This window comes from Anopheles stephensi, chromosome 3, assembly GCF_013141755.1.
Source record: "Anopheles stephensi strain Indian chromosome 3, UCI_ANSTEP_V1.0, whole genome shotgun sequence".
Taxonomy (NCBI): domain Eukaryota; kingdom Metazoa; phylum Arthropoda; class Insecta; order Diptera; family Culicidae; genus Anopheles; species Anopheles stephensi.
The window spans coordinates 85,822,883-85,835,570 of record NC_050203.1 but is presented as its reverse complement, the minus strand read 5'-3'; the positions used below and the strand labels follow the sequence as shown (position 1 = coordinate 85,835,570).

Below are 12,688 nucleotides of genomic sequence, written 5' to 3'. Positions count from 1 at the left end.
GTTCTTATCTTATTGGACCATAAACATCCTATCCTAAGCAGATAATCCTTGGTCCACTATCGTTATCGTTTGGGGATTCCATAGTAATCACATTATCTGGTGCTTTATATAGGTCTGAACTGACCTGAAAAAACTCTACGTTATAATCTTGTGCGGATTCAATCATGCTTGAAGTCTTCAGCAGGCGATTGAGACTCCAGTCTCGCTAAAATTCACAAAGGCGTCGCACAACTTCGAAGATCCGAAATTGTTGATGTAGTTTCACCAAATCCACTAATTGGAAGGCCTCCTTCGACTATTGATGCTCTTATCTTACTATATTCTATTATTTCCCATATGACTGCTAGTTCATCTCACATCCTATGAGTTCTTTGTCACTTTTGCAATTCATCAATAATAATGATGGCCATCATCAATGGCCAACATCACATGCCAGGTGAAGGTGGATGGAAAACTCTCAGGGCCCTTTGCTACCACCAAGGGCCTGCGCCAGGGTGATGGGCTCGCCTGTCTCCTCTTCAATCTGGCGCTAGAGAGAGCCATCCATGACTCAGAGGTGGAAACTTCGGGGACCATCTTCTATAAGTCAATCCAGATCCTGGCATACGCTGATAACATAGACATCATTGATTTGAGGCTCTCCTATGTAGCAGAAGCTTATCAAAGGATCGAGCTGGATCGTTGGAGATTAACGAGGCGAAAACCAAAATGATGGTTGCACCACCAGCGGCCCTGCTAACAAACACTGATTTACACAGGGGTGATGTACAGATAGGTGGCCGCACCTTCGAAGTCGTCCAAAACTTCACCTATCTGGGGTCAAAAGTCAGCACCGACAACAACATTGATGTTGAGTTACGCGCACGGGTGCTGGCTGCCAACCGGTCATACTACAGCCTGAGGAAACTTCTCCACTCTAAATACCTGTCGCGACGGACGAAGCTGGGACTGTACAGAACTTTTATAGTCCCAGTACTCACATACGCCTCTGAGACATGGACTCTGTCCAAAACTGACGAAGCCCTCTTAGCCGCGTTCGAGAGGAAGATGCTCAGAGGGATTTTTGGCCCCGTATGTGTGGAAGGACAATGGAGGAGTCGCTACAACGACGAGCTCTATGAGCTGTACGATGATCTCACTATCGTACAGCGCATTAGACTCGCCAGGCTCCGGTGGGCTGGTCACGTCATAAGAATGACACCGGACGACCTAGCCCGTAAAGTCCTTTAAGGCCGTTCACAAGGACAGAGGAGGCGTGGTAGGCCCAAATTGAGATGGAGTGATGGCGTTGATGCGTCCACCAGAACGGCCGGGATAACGGATTGGCAGACGACGGCGCTGAACCGTGAGCGGTATCGAGGATTGTTGCAGCAGGCCAAGACCGCAAAGCGGTTGTAGCGCCTGATAAGTAGTAGAAGCTTCCTCGCTTAAAATAAACCCAACTCGAAATAGAAAACCCTAAACAGTCTCAAGCTTGAACTACACTTTACATTTCGCTCCTCTCGTCAAGACATGACCGAAAGACTTCTACCACTCTCCCAGATGTCCAATGTCCACAGATGACACTCAAACATTTGCCATTCTTATCTGGTACGTTCTGCCGGTATAGAACAAATCTTGCAGATCATAAATCACTACCGGTGCCCGTTTGGGACGCAAGAAGGTGATACCATAAAGATAAAATCATCACCCGCCCAATCCGCAGATGGCCTGATGCTGGCCACGAGCTATTTGCATACAACGCTCAGATTGCTGGAAGCGTGCCGGAAGCGTACCCATGACGTGGTGGGTCAGTATCGCAACGGTGCGTGCCCTAGGTGCAAGTTTTCCCAGTGAGTTCGTGCTCGTGGCCCGATCCACCGCGCCCAGGTGAGGGTAGTTGAGCATGTTTTTGGAATTTCTATCACGCCGGTACTGGAAACAGTTCGCCGCGATCGCAGCCGGTAAGTAAGCGATTTGGCGTGGAGCGCGACAACATATTGATGTCGTCGTGCGGTGGGAACGATGACGCACTACACCCACAACTCACCGGGTTGCGCATGGTTCAATGAACTGCAGTTCTCTCCCGTCTGCTAGAGGCCCGGCCCGGGTTGTTAGTCACCTGGCAGTTAGAACTGGGAGTAGAATCCATCGTGAAGCATAAAGTAATAGAAAACAGGGGAACGAACGAAAGAACGAAACGAAGCCAATCGGCAAGGTGCGAACCTGTCTTCGCCTCGGGACTCCCGTGGACAGTCCAGATCAGTCCGGCGCGATCGTTCTTGCGCGCGAAAGAATGCGTCTGCGTGAGAACGTTTGTGTCTGTGTGTGAGCGTTAGGCACAAGTACCAAGCGAACGCTTTGGCAAATAGTTTATAATAAATGGGCAAATAGACCCGCGAAGAGGAGACGGTCACACACCGGTGATAAGCTGCATGCGAATGACGTCGCAAGACTGGAACCGTGTCGCACTGTCCACCGACCACAAACAATCATTTACATTAGAAAAAGCTCTTCTAACCCAACCGGAAGAGACCGTCGCAGAACACGCATCGGGGGCTTGAACTTTGCTTACGCTTTATCATTCAATTTGCTTCTCGGGTTTTCTCTTGCGTTCCCGGACGCGCTATTCCGCCATTAGACGGTTCCGATTCCGGCGTGTGTATGATCTGTTCATTAGACACTCCGTTGGGGTGTGCTGTTTGCCCCAAACACACGACCACGATCTTCTTCTGCAAGATTCTTCCGAAGCAAGACAATTAGCTTAGAGAACCTCGGTCTGCGACACCAAAGCAACAAAGTTGCCGTTGAAGTTGTCCCTGCTGGAAAGCTGCGCAATAAACGAAAAACCCCTGGATGGTAATGCAAAATGTCTCTCCAATATTCATCGGGGACAGGATTTACATCGGCGCCGCATACTCCGAGGACACAGTGATGAATAAATGGATGCCAACAGCGAACAAGACATGACCTCATTGCTCCTTGCGTACTGGTTGTGATGCAGATGGAAACAGTTCACTGGCCTAGGTTTACATCTGAATTTTCAAGTCAACAGCATCTACATTACGAACCCGTCCAGTTAAGAGCTGCCCTAAAGGCAAGACGTCAGCAGGCCAGCGATCACATTGCAACATCCATTTAAATCAGACAAATTCAAATAGATGGAACGTCCGTCAGTCAATAAACGTTTGACAGCGATCGGGTCGCGAATTGGACATGAGGAGCTTCCTGGGCGCATGCGCAACTCGATCGTCCCCCGTATGGATGTTTAATATTAGATTCGGTTAGATAATTGTCAAAGTTTCTGCCCGTACCGACCGTCTGCGGGTTGTTTTGATTGTGATCGCGAAGTGTAAACAATGCAAATTTGTACCCCGCCATGGTGGAAGAGCAACCGATCGAACTGCGTCCGATAAGTATTTGGGCCCGAGAAAACCTGAACCAGGTGCTGGCAGTGCTTAGAAGTAAAGTGATAACACTCTGCAAGAAGCTGTGCGTACGATGGGTAAAGTGTGATTGGTTCTCTCTCGCCTCTGCTTCACAGTTCACATCATCACAGCCAGCTATGGAGTTACGGTTGGATGGCCTGCACCGATCATTCCGTTGTTGCGATCTCCGGACACACCGCTCCCGAGTGGACCAATCACAGTAGAGGAAGCGTCCTGGATTGGAGCGACCCTGTGCATTGGTGGTACGATCGGCACGATACTATTCGCGATCATTCACACGTACTTCGGCAAGAAGGTGGCTCTGCTGCTCATATCCGTACCACACCTGATGTTGTGGACTTTGATCCTGATCGGTGACAGTGTGTGGTACATCTATTGGGCACGGTTTTGCAGTGGACTAACTGGCGGTGGTGTAGTCAGCGTCGTACCACTGTACATAGCTGATATTGCAGATAAAAAGTAAGCCCTTCCTGCACTGAAACACTTCGCTGAGTACTGTGACTGTAACTTTTCTTTATCCCTAAGGATCCGCGGAACGTTGGGATCGCTGACGATCATCTTCATCAACATTGGGCTGACGTTTATCTACGCAGCAGGCAACTATCTTCCGTACTATGTCATACCGAAGATTATGCTTGTAGCTCCCGCCGCATACCTCATACTGGTGAGCTTCCTGCCCGAGACGCCATACTGTCTGCTTCGTAAGGGACGTTTGCTGGAGGCGGAACAGTCGCTCATGTTCTATCGTAACATTCCCGATGAACGACACAAGACGGCCGAGTTTACAGCGGAGTTTGATGAGATGAGAAACTTCATCCTGACGGAAAGCACTCAGTCACGTATCTGCTGGGCTGACTTCAGTAAGAACCTTTCTCCCATTTGTCCCGTCTACTTTCCCTGAACGTCACTTGAATCATTCCAGCTACACCGGAAGCGAAACGAGGCCTCTTCATAGGCGTGTTCGTGATGGCCCTCAACCAGTTCAGTGGCATCTTCGCCATTCTCACGTACGCTGGCACAATCTTCCAGATGTCCGGGACGGGGATCGACCCGAACGTGGCGCTTGTTCTCGTGGCTATCATCAACATTTGCGGCAATCTCACGTCCTTCACCATCATCGATCGTGTGGGAAGGAAGATATTGCTGCTCCTATCGGCGACGGGCGTCGGGTTGGCGTTGGCTGTACTCGGTACTCACTCATATCTGCTCACAATCGGGTACGATCTGCGTGGCGTCGAGTGGTTACCAGTGTTGGCGCTGGCGATGACACTCTTCCTAGCCGCTATCGGTATTACCAATATTCCTTTCTTTATCGTGCCGGAGGTGATGCCAGCGAAAGTAAGATCAGCTATTCCTCTGTCCGAAGCGATCTCTCATATCGAATAACTCCTCCAAATACTCTCACTTCCAGCTTCGCAGTATCGGAAGCACCATTAGCGCCACACTGCTCTGCATGTTTGCGTTCGTCTGCGTGAAGCTTTACCCAATCCTGATGGAAAGTATCCACATCCATGGTACGGTTTGGATATCGTCGGGCGTTTGTGCGGTCGGTGTGCTGGTCATCATCTTCCTGATACCGGAAACGAAAGGAAAAAACTTAAACATACAAAGCGAAACCAAACGGTGATTCTGCCTTTACGACATTCGATCAATAAGTACAAATAAAGTTTGCTATTATTTTTCTGTTCCGATCCACCAGCCGAGCCGAGTATCGCTTTTGTGAAGAAATCGAAAGAATTCCACAACTATTCTAAACACACGTGCAAACCCAGACAAACGCCGCCATAACAGTCTCTACTAGTTTCACAACATGCGCTAATCACTTCCCGGCTTATCACCGGCTTATGTGTCGCGCGATTATAACTTCATTTCCCACTCGCCGACCAGATGATCGCCATGACAATGACCAGCTCGGACCGTAACTTAACAACCACGGCTTATTAAAATCCACCTACCGGTATCGGCCAGTTCCACGTTACACACCACTGCCAACGTCACTGGATACAAACAGTGCATCTCCTCAGCAACTCAGCCCAAATATAGCCGGTATTACCATCCCAGTTCTACACGCGACTGGCATGACATTGTTTACTATGCGGCGTGAGCTAGTGCAAAATGTCAGAACTCGCCTCGTACTTAATGTGGATTGATTTACGCTTATCAAACAATGCCATCAACAATCACAAAGATGCTCTCGGGAGAAGAAGAGCTCGGTGGCTTGTGGCAGAAAATAAGTAAAGGCACCGGACAAGTCAGCTTCGCCGATTTGCAAGCTGCACACCATTCGCTCTAGGTGTAGGCCAAATGTAGATCTCTCTTCAAGGTGGCTGGTGCTCGGGAAAAACTCATCCAACGATGACTACTTCTGGCAAGGGTGTTCGCAATCAAATCTTTGCCACCGGTGTTAGTGAGTAGAGTGGAGATCCTGCCGGATCAAAGTGTCCCATTTGGATGACATCTTCGTTTTACAGTGAACCTCATCAATCTGTCGCATGGAGCTGCGTTAGGATGGGTATCGCCCTACCTGCCCGTACTGATGTCACCCGACCAAACATTGCTCGAGAATGGACCCGCCACCGTAGAGGAAGGTTCTTGGATAGGATCTATCTTATGTCTCGGTGCACTCTTCGGAGCCTTCCTGTACGGGTACTTGGTGGAAAAGATTGGCATCAAGCGGACACTACAGGCGCTCGTAATACCTCACTCGGTAAGTGTCTTGTGTGACCGGGTCTCTTAGGACATTCAAGCAAATCTTTTTGTTACCGTGTGCTGAAACAGGCGTTTTGGGTCATCACGTACTTAGCTACGTCCGTCCATCAGCTATATCTTGCCCGATTTCTTGCCGGTCTCTCTGGGGGAGGCATCATCGTCGTTTTCCCGCTATTCATTGCGGACATATCGGATAAAAAGTGAGTGAATGTGAGCTTCAAAACATACGGATCCTGAGAGGCTTTTATTCTGTTCCAGAATCCGTGGCATTCTTGGCTCCTTCCTAGCGCTAACGAGCAACGGAGGAATACTGCTAATGTACGTCATCGGGGATGTGCTGTCGTATCACACTGTGGCCCTTACCATGCTGGTTCTTCCTCTGCTCTTTACCGTGCTGATGTGCTTCGTACCAGACACCCCTCAAACGTGTCTAAAGATGGGTAAAGCTAAGGAAGCTGAACGATCGTTCATGTTCTATCGGGGCATTCAAACGTCAGCAGAAAAAACGAATGCCTTCCGACAGGAGTTTGAAAATTTGCAGAAGTTTATCGAGCACAACACCGGACAGAACTCTCGCCTCACTTTGGATGACTTTAGTAGGTTTCTTTAACTTTTTAGAACGTCTCATAGAACGATGTCTAATCGCTCGTCGAATCCACAGAATCTCGCGAAGCTAAGCTGGGCATTTTTATCGGCATATTCCTCATGTTCGTCAACCAGTTCTGTGGCATCTTTGCGATCCTTACGTACGCTGCGTCCATCTTTGCCGGTGTTGGTTCGTCCCTAAGTCCGAACACATCCGCCATTATAATGGGAACGATCCAGATCGTTGGAACATTGTCTTCGTTCGTGTTTGTCGATCTGGCCGGTCGCAAGGTGCTGCTCATCATTTCCACCTTCGGTACGGGATTAGGCATCTTCCTGCTGGCGGTGTTTAACTGGCTTACGGTAAATGGTGCCGCTACCAGCTGGCTGCAGGATTACAGCTGGTTCCCGATCGTGAGCCTATCTGCCACGGTGTACCTCTTCTCGATAGGGCTGTGCAGCATTCCTTTCTTCGTACTGCCGGAGCTGCTTCCACCGAAGGTGAGTTGAGTTGTGTCCAGTTTTTCGTTAGGCTTTTTTTATAACTTCTCACTCCTATCGATTAACAGATATGCAATGCAGGCAACACGTTAAGCATGGTCTCAATCACGATATTTGCCTTTATCAGTCTAAAGGTAACAAGCCATCACCTGAAGCAGCAGAGGAAGAGCTCTTCAAATAATCAAGCTTATTTGTTGCTTCCTCCAGATATTCCCCATTATGGTAGAAGCGATCAATCTTTACGGTGTGCTGGGACTGTACGCAGGAATATCTTTCACTGGTGTGGCAGTTATCGCACTGATTGTGCCAGAGACCAAAGGGAAAAATCTTATTGCTCCCCAAAATGTGTAAAAGTGATGGATAACGAGCAAATAAATTCAATTTTTTATTAGTAAATAATAAAATCCTTTCGAATGACTCCGACTGATCCATTCCGACGTATATCACGTCTACTTCGAATCCTCTTAGTTTTCGTTCTTTGCGGTTATCTTGGAATCTGCCCCAACCTCACAAGTGAGACTGCTAGCCCCATTCTACTGGGAGATATCCATCTCATCTTGAGATAAACTGCTTGCCTGTGAGATGTAACCTAGACGAGTCACCATGATTGAGCCTCACACTAACCTAACCTAACTCACCTTCACCGAGTGCTGCATCGTTCCTATCGGCCATATTAATCCTTTTCGTCTAACCATTGGACACGTGCCTTTGTTTGACAGACATCCTGACTTGCGTTTGATAAGCACCGAGCCTCATTCTTCCACGGGAATGCGAGATGCACCTGTTTGCCTTTTCCACACAAACACACACAAACACACACTGCCAGTTTATGGCAGTTTCAGCCGGATGCCATAACGTTCAAACACCGCATCACAGTAGGTGAGACTGCCATGGGAAAAGCATTACCTACTGTGATCTGTGCGGTTGCAGATGTGTGTCGCCAGTTTCGCGCCCAGCAATGCAGTCTCCTCTGCCGTTGCTGTCAGTAGCAAATCAGTTTCTGGGAACGTTCGTAGGTAAGTTTGAGGCACCGCCGGCCATCATTCTGGAGCTTACAATGTTTTTGGCCAATCTACAGCGAACCTCATCTCACTCGCTCATGGCTTTACACTTGGTTGGGTGTCACCTTCGCTGGAGTATTTGCGATCGAACGATACGCATCTCGTTGGAGGACCGATGACGGTCGAAGAGACGTCCTGGCTGGGGTCATCGCTCTGCATCGGTGGAATGATCGGTGTCACTCTGTTCGGATCGCTCGCTGACCGGATAGGCAAACGGAGAGCCTTACAGTGTATCGCACTTCCAAATGTGGTACGTGTTTGTGGATACAATCAACACCGCCGTCCTATCCGGACTCTTCTCCTTCTTTCCAGGCATTTTGGCTGTGCGTTATCTTCGGAAACAGCGTCCTCCACCTTTGCATAGGTCGGGTGCTGGCCGGTGCAGCCGGCGGAGGCATCTTCCGTATCACACCACTCTTTGTAGCCGACATTGCGGATCCTCGCATTCGTGGCATGCTTGGATCGCTGCTACCCGTCTGCTTTAACGTGGGCACCGTGCTTGCGTTCATCCTCGGCACGCTGGTGCCGTTCAAGACGTTTCCACTAGTAGTGCTAGTACTGCCGGGACTCTTCTCAATTGCCATCCTCTTTCTGCCAGAAACACCGGCCTGCCTGCTGCGAGCCTATCGCAACGAGAAGGCGGAACGTTCGCTCATGTTTTATCGCGGTGTACGAGGACACTTTGAAAAGCCCGACTCTTTCCGGAGCGAGTTCCAACAGCTGAAGGATGTGATAGAGCGGGAAAAGACGGCGCCCGATGCTGCTCTATCGTGGAAAGACTTCTGTGAGTACAGCGAAGGTGTCAAATATTTGCACAAATTAGCGTTCTCTAGATAAGGCACCATGGGCGACACTATGATAGGACTTAGAAAACGCGGGAAACAGCGGCTTATGGAACGATGGCTTCAAGAAACCACAATTTCAATGAGGAAACCCATCAAATCACTGTCCATCGATTACAGCGAGTACGGGTGGGCTTTCTACGCATGCCCCCTCGCGCTGTTATCGTTATCCTGTACCCCACCGCAGTTCGCAGGGCAGATAGGTGTTGGTGGCCACCACCTACTCAGGGAATACAACAAACCTGACCTTGAGAGATAAAGAAACACCGTATTCGAACGCAAACAAATCACACTCGTGCGCCTGATTTGTTGTTGTTATGTTGTGCCTCTGTACTGTGCCGGTCTAACTTGCCCAAGGTGCTCATGATCCTCCGGCTTTGCTTTGCCCGGTGGTGAACGGCAGCTGTATAGAATTCCCCAAATACCCACTGTCGGAAGGTAATCGCATTTTTAGTGCGCTTCCGATGCAATCTCCCGCATGAACCGGGTTGAATCCGATTACCGGGCTCGTTTATCGAGCGTCGAATTGCATCATCATCATCATTGCCGTTTGTGTAACACACCTTGTGGCGTAACTTTGCGCCACGCATGGACGGACGGACTCGGACCCGAACATGCACCACTCTTCTAATGCACATCTCGCACGGCAGCGATGCGATAGGATGCGTTTTGGAAGTGCCGGTCCGTTATCGCTCCCGTGTGGCATATAAAAAAAAAGCAGGGGCTTGATTACTTTATCGGTGGACGGACGAGTTGCAGCGCGAAAAGAATCGACTTCGTGGCATCTTGATTTGTCGTATCGAACCGTTGCTTTTACGCCTTGAATTCCTTCGAGTTATGTAACAATGGGAATAGCCGGGAGGAAATCATTTTTTTGCGGATGATTGTAGGGCGATTATAATGTGGAATAATTGTGAGGGAACTGGTGGAATAATTTGTTGAAGTTGAAGTTGAGGTAGAACGACGAAGACGAAGTTTTCTATCTGAAATGTGATCACTGTGAACTTAATTTGCCTCATGACAAAATGGAGGACAATATCCTGTGCTAGCTCTGGGACTCAAATTCATCCGTAGATCCAACAGGTCTTCAACTATTTTGGTCGCTGGACGGAAGAAGCGAGAGCCCATTTTTACAATAAGGATTTTCCTTCTTGATAACCTAATTTAACACAACTTTATTGTTAACTCACATGTCTCCCTATCTCCTATCTTCTTCTCCCGAACAGCCACGAAACCAGCACGCCGGGGTCTAGCGATGGGCATGTTGCTTATGATCCTAAACCAAATCACTGGCTCACTGGCCCTTATCACGTACGCCAGCACCGTCTTCGAGTTGGCCAGCCCACCACCATCATCGTCAACCACCGCTGCACAGCATTCCATCCTACCTGCTTCATTGTACTCCATCGCCCTGGCTACGGTACAACTGCTTGGGACGATTGTCTCGCTGGCGCTAGTCGACCGGATAGGGCGCAAGTTCCTGTTGATCGTATCCTGCCTTGGTGTTGCGGCCGGTTATCTCACACTCGCCTGCTACGTGCACTTTTTCCTACCATCCATCGCATCCACCGGCGTGAGCCAGCTGCTGCCCATCTGCAGCCTATCGTTTAGCATCCTGATGGCCTCGTTAGGATTGCTTACCGTGCCGTTCATCGTCATGGCCGAGGTGTTGCCGTCGAAGGTCGGATCAATTTTTGCTATCAAACCCATTCAACCAAAAACTCGGAATCGCAATCCTCCGTTCCATATGATCATGCCCGATCGCCGGCACACGGTGATTTGGCGGATTCTTGTTGCTTGTGTGCTCTTGTGCGCTGCTGTCCCTCCCTCCCTCTCTCCCCACCAGTTCGGTTCGACTCGTACCGCGTGTGCGTGTTGGTTTATCTAAATAGCCTTAACCTTGACATTGGCATTCGGCTATCGCGGCATCGTTCATCGACATTCTCTCCGGTTCGCCCTCGTCTCTAACGCGTGCGGACCGCGATGGAGATGCATGATTGGGATGTGGCTGCGGTTTAGGGGTTATGTCGCAGCAGTTTGTCGTCGTTCGCGTATCGGTATGCCTACCCGCCTGGTGGTGCATATGTTTATTATTCCTGCTTTCTGTGGCTGTGACTGTGTGTGTGGTTGTTTGTTTTCTTTGCCTCCCCATGTGTATTATTATATCGTCTGGATGTCATTTCTGCGCCTTTATTCACACGACGATTTATTCGACACGGGCTGCAGCAGCCAACCACAGCCACCACACTGCTTCCCCATCTTCCATCGCATGCCATCATCGTCATCATTGGACACGTTTGCTTATGCATTCTAATGTGTTTACTTTTGCTCTTTAACTCTCCATTTTCATGGCCCGTGAATGCACCCGGCAGATAAGAAACATTGGCAGCACAATCTGCATGACGATGGTCGCGGCGTCCGCGTTCGTGGTGCTCAAGGTGCGTTAGATCCCCAAGATCGGGCCCAAATTAACGCTACCTCACCTCGTCTTACCATTTTTCTCTGCTCGTTTAAGCTCTTCCCCGTGTTTCTCGATACAGTTGGACTACCAGGAACGATGGGTGGACTGGCGATCATTTGCCTGGTAGGAGCAATCATAATAACAATCTTTTTACCTGAAACACGCGGAAAGTCACTGATAGCTACTACGGAAGTGGAGCAAGGTTCGGAAAATGGGAGACCTGGCAGTGTGAGCCAAGGGAAATAAGCATCACTTCGGATCACTTCGAAACGAATAATATTGTCTCAAATACGAGAAGAAAACGAAACTTATGTATAAAATACTTAAAAAACTTAAAATACGCGAAATTAGGATAAGCTAGAGTAGCCGCCCGTACCGAGGAAAACAAACGAAAATATTTCATAAGTAACGCTTCTTTTGCAGCTCTTTAATTAGCCAACCTCCTTGATGTGTAATATATTCAGTAATTTTTAGCCGATAAAGATATCATACTTTTAGTTAATTTTTTTTCGATGTTTGCCATATCACGCACTAATAACCGGCAATTCAAATCATAACGTGACGCTTGAACTGTCAACTTGAGTGCCCATGCAGCAGAAGCGCCTTTGTCGTCGACTTCCAGTGTGGATCGGCTAAACAGGCAGTCTGTGGTCGATGATTGAGCGAGCGCCATCTATATCTCAAACTCCTCAACCACTCCCGTTGCTCGACAATGTGGATGTAATTTAAATTTATCGTATTTTACGAATTTGTAGCGATACTTCGCTGAAATTAAAATAAATAAGCAATAAGAAAAACACATTTGAGAAAATAAAGGTGCGTCTTGTACAAGTTATTCTTTAAGGAGAATATATCTACTAAAAATTTCAATTCACAAACTTAATAATCATCACCATAAATAGAATTGCATTTCACAAACCTTTTATACAACAGTTAACCAAAAATTCGGCAGTTCAACCTCGAGAGGTCTCGGCCTGCCATTTCTAGTCTTCCTTGACTTGATTTTACGCTTTGTTGGATTGTCGGGAAGACGATCTGGATGCGATTTGATTCCCGGTCCTGCCGTGTAAAGACCAGCACCGCCATCGGCCTAGACCACAG

General features: G+C 48.6%; 2 protein-coding genes across 3 annotated transcripts; both read left to right on the top strand.

Annotated features, from left to right (window-relative positions):
* The first annotated feature begins 1,706 nt into the window (after nucleotides 1–1,706).
* Nucleotides 1,707–5,126, top strand: LOC118513944 (facilitated trehalose transporter Tret1-like). Of its 2 annotated transcripts, XM_036060332.1 has the most exons (6): nucleotides 1,753–1,943; nucleotides 2,877–3,443; nucleotides 3,524–3,887; nucleotides 3,954–4,288; nucleotides 4,351–4,766; nucleotides 4,840–5,126. In XM_036060332.1, exons 2-6 carry the CDS (start codon nucleotides 3,359–3,361, stop codon nucleotides 5,053–5,055), a joined length of 1,416 nt encoding a protein of 471 aa, XP_035916225.1. In that variant the 5' UTR covers nucleotides 1,753–1,943; nucleotides 2,877–3,358; the 3' UTR covers nucleotides 5,056–5,126. The 2 variants fall into 2 exon arrangements, with proteins under 2 accessions (XP_035916226.1, XP_035916225.1); XM_036060333.1 differs by lacking the exon at nucleotides 2,877–3,443 and having other exon boundaries at nucleotides 1,707–1,943.
* A 482-nt stretch (nucleotides 5,127–5,608) lies between these two features.
* On the top strand, nucleotides 5,609–11,934 carry LOC118510059. The gene is made up of 13 exons (XM_036051448.1): nucleotides 5,609–5,835; nucleotides 5,900–6,135; nucleotides 6,207–6,337; nucleotides 6,396–6,733; nucleotides 6,799–7,223; nucleotides 7,292–7,357; nucleotides 7,431–7,572; nucleotides 8,108–8,239; nucleotides 8,302–8,534; nucleotides 8,597–9,068; nucleotides 10,353–10,807; nucleotides 11,499–11,564; nucleotides 11,642–11,934. Exons 1-13 carry the CDS (start codon nucleotides 5,784–5,786, stop codon nucleotides 11,831–11,833), a joined length of 2,940 nt encoding a protein of 979 aa, XP_035907341.1. The 5' UTR covers nucleotides 5,609–5,783; the 3' UTR covers nucleotides 11,834–11,934.
* The last annotated feature ends 754 nt before the right edge of the window (nucleotides 11,935–12,688 follow it).

Bases quoted from the DNA above. Each gene is read 5' to 3' on its own strand.
- LOC118510059 (XM_036051448.1), top strand. From the start codon at position 5,784: ATGACTACTTCTGGCAAGGGTGTTCGCAATCAAATCTTTGCCACCGGT. The intron at 5,836-5,899 runs GTGAGTAGAGTG...TTCGTTTTACAG, and splicing joins AATCTTTGCCACCGGTGTTA to TGAACCTCATCAATCTGTCG. The intron at 6,734-6,798 runs GTAGGTTTCTTT...TCGAATCCACAG, and splicing joins CCTCACTTTGGATGACTTTA to AATCTCGCGAAGCTAAGCTG.
- LOC118513944 (XM_036060332.1), top strand. From the start codon at position 3,359: ATGGTGGAAGAGCAACCGATCGAACTGCGTCCGATAAGTATTTGGGCC. The intron at 4,289-4,350 runs GTAAGAACCTTT...GAATCATTCCAG, and splicing joins TATCTGCTGGGCTGACTTCA to CTACACCGGAAGCGAAACGA. The intron at 4,767-4,839 runs GTAAGATCAGCT...TCTCACTTCCAG, and splicing joins CGGAGGTGATGCCAGCGAAA to CTTCGCAGTATCGGAAGCAC.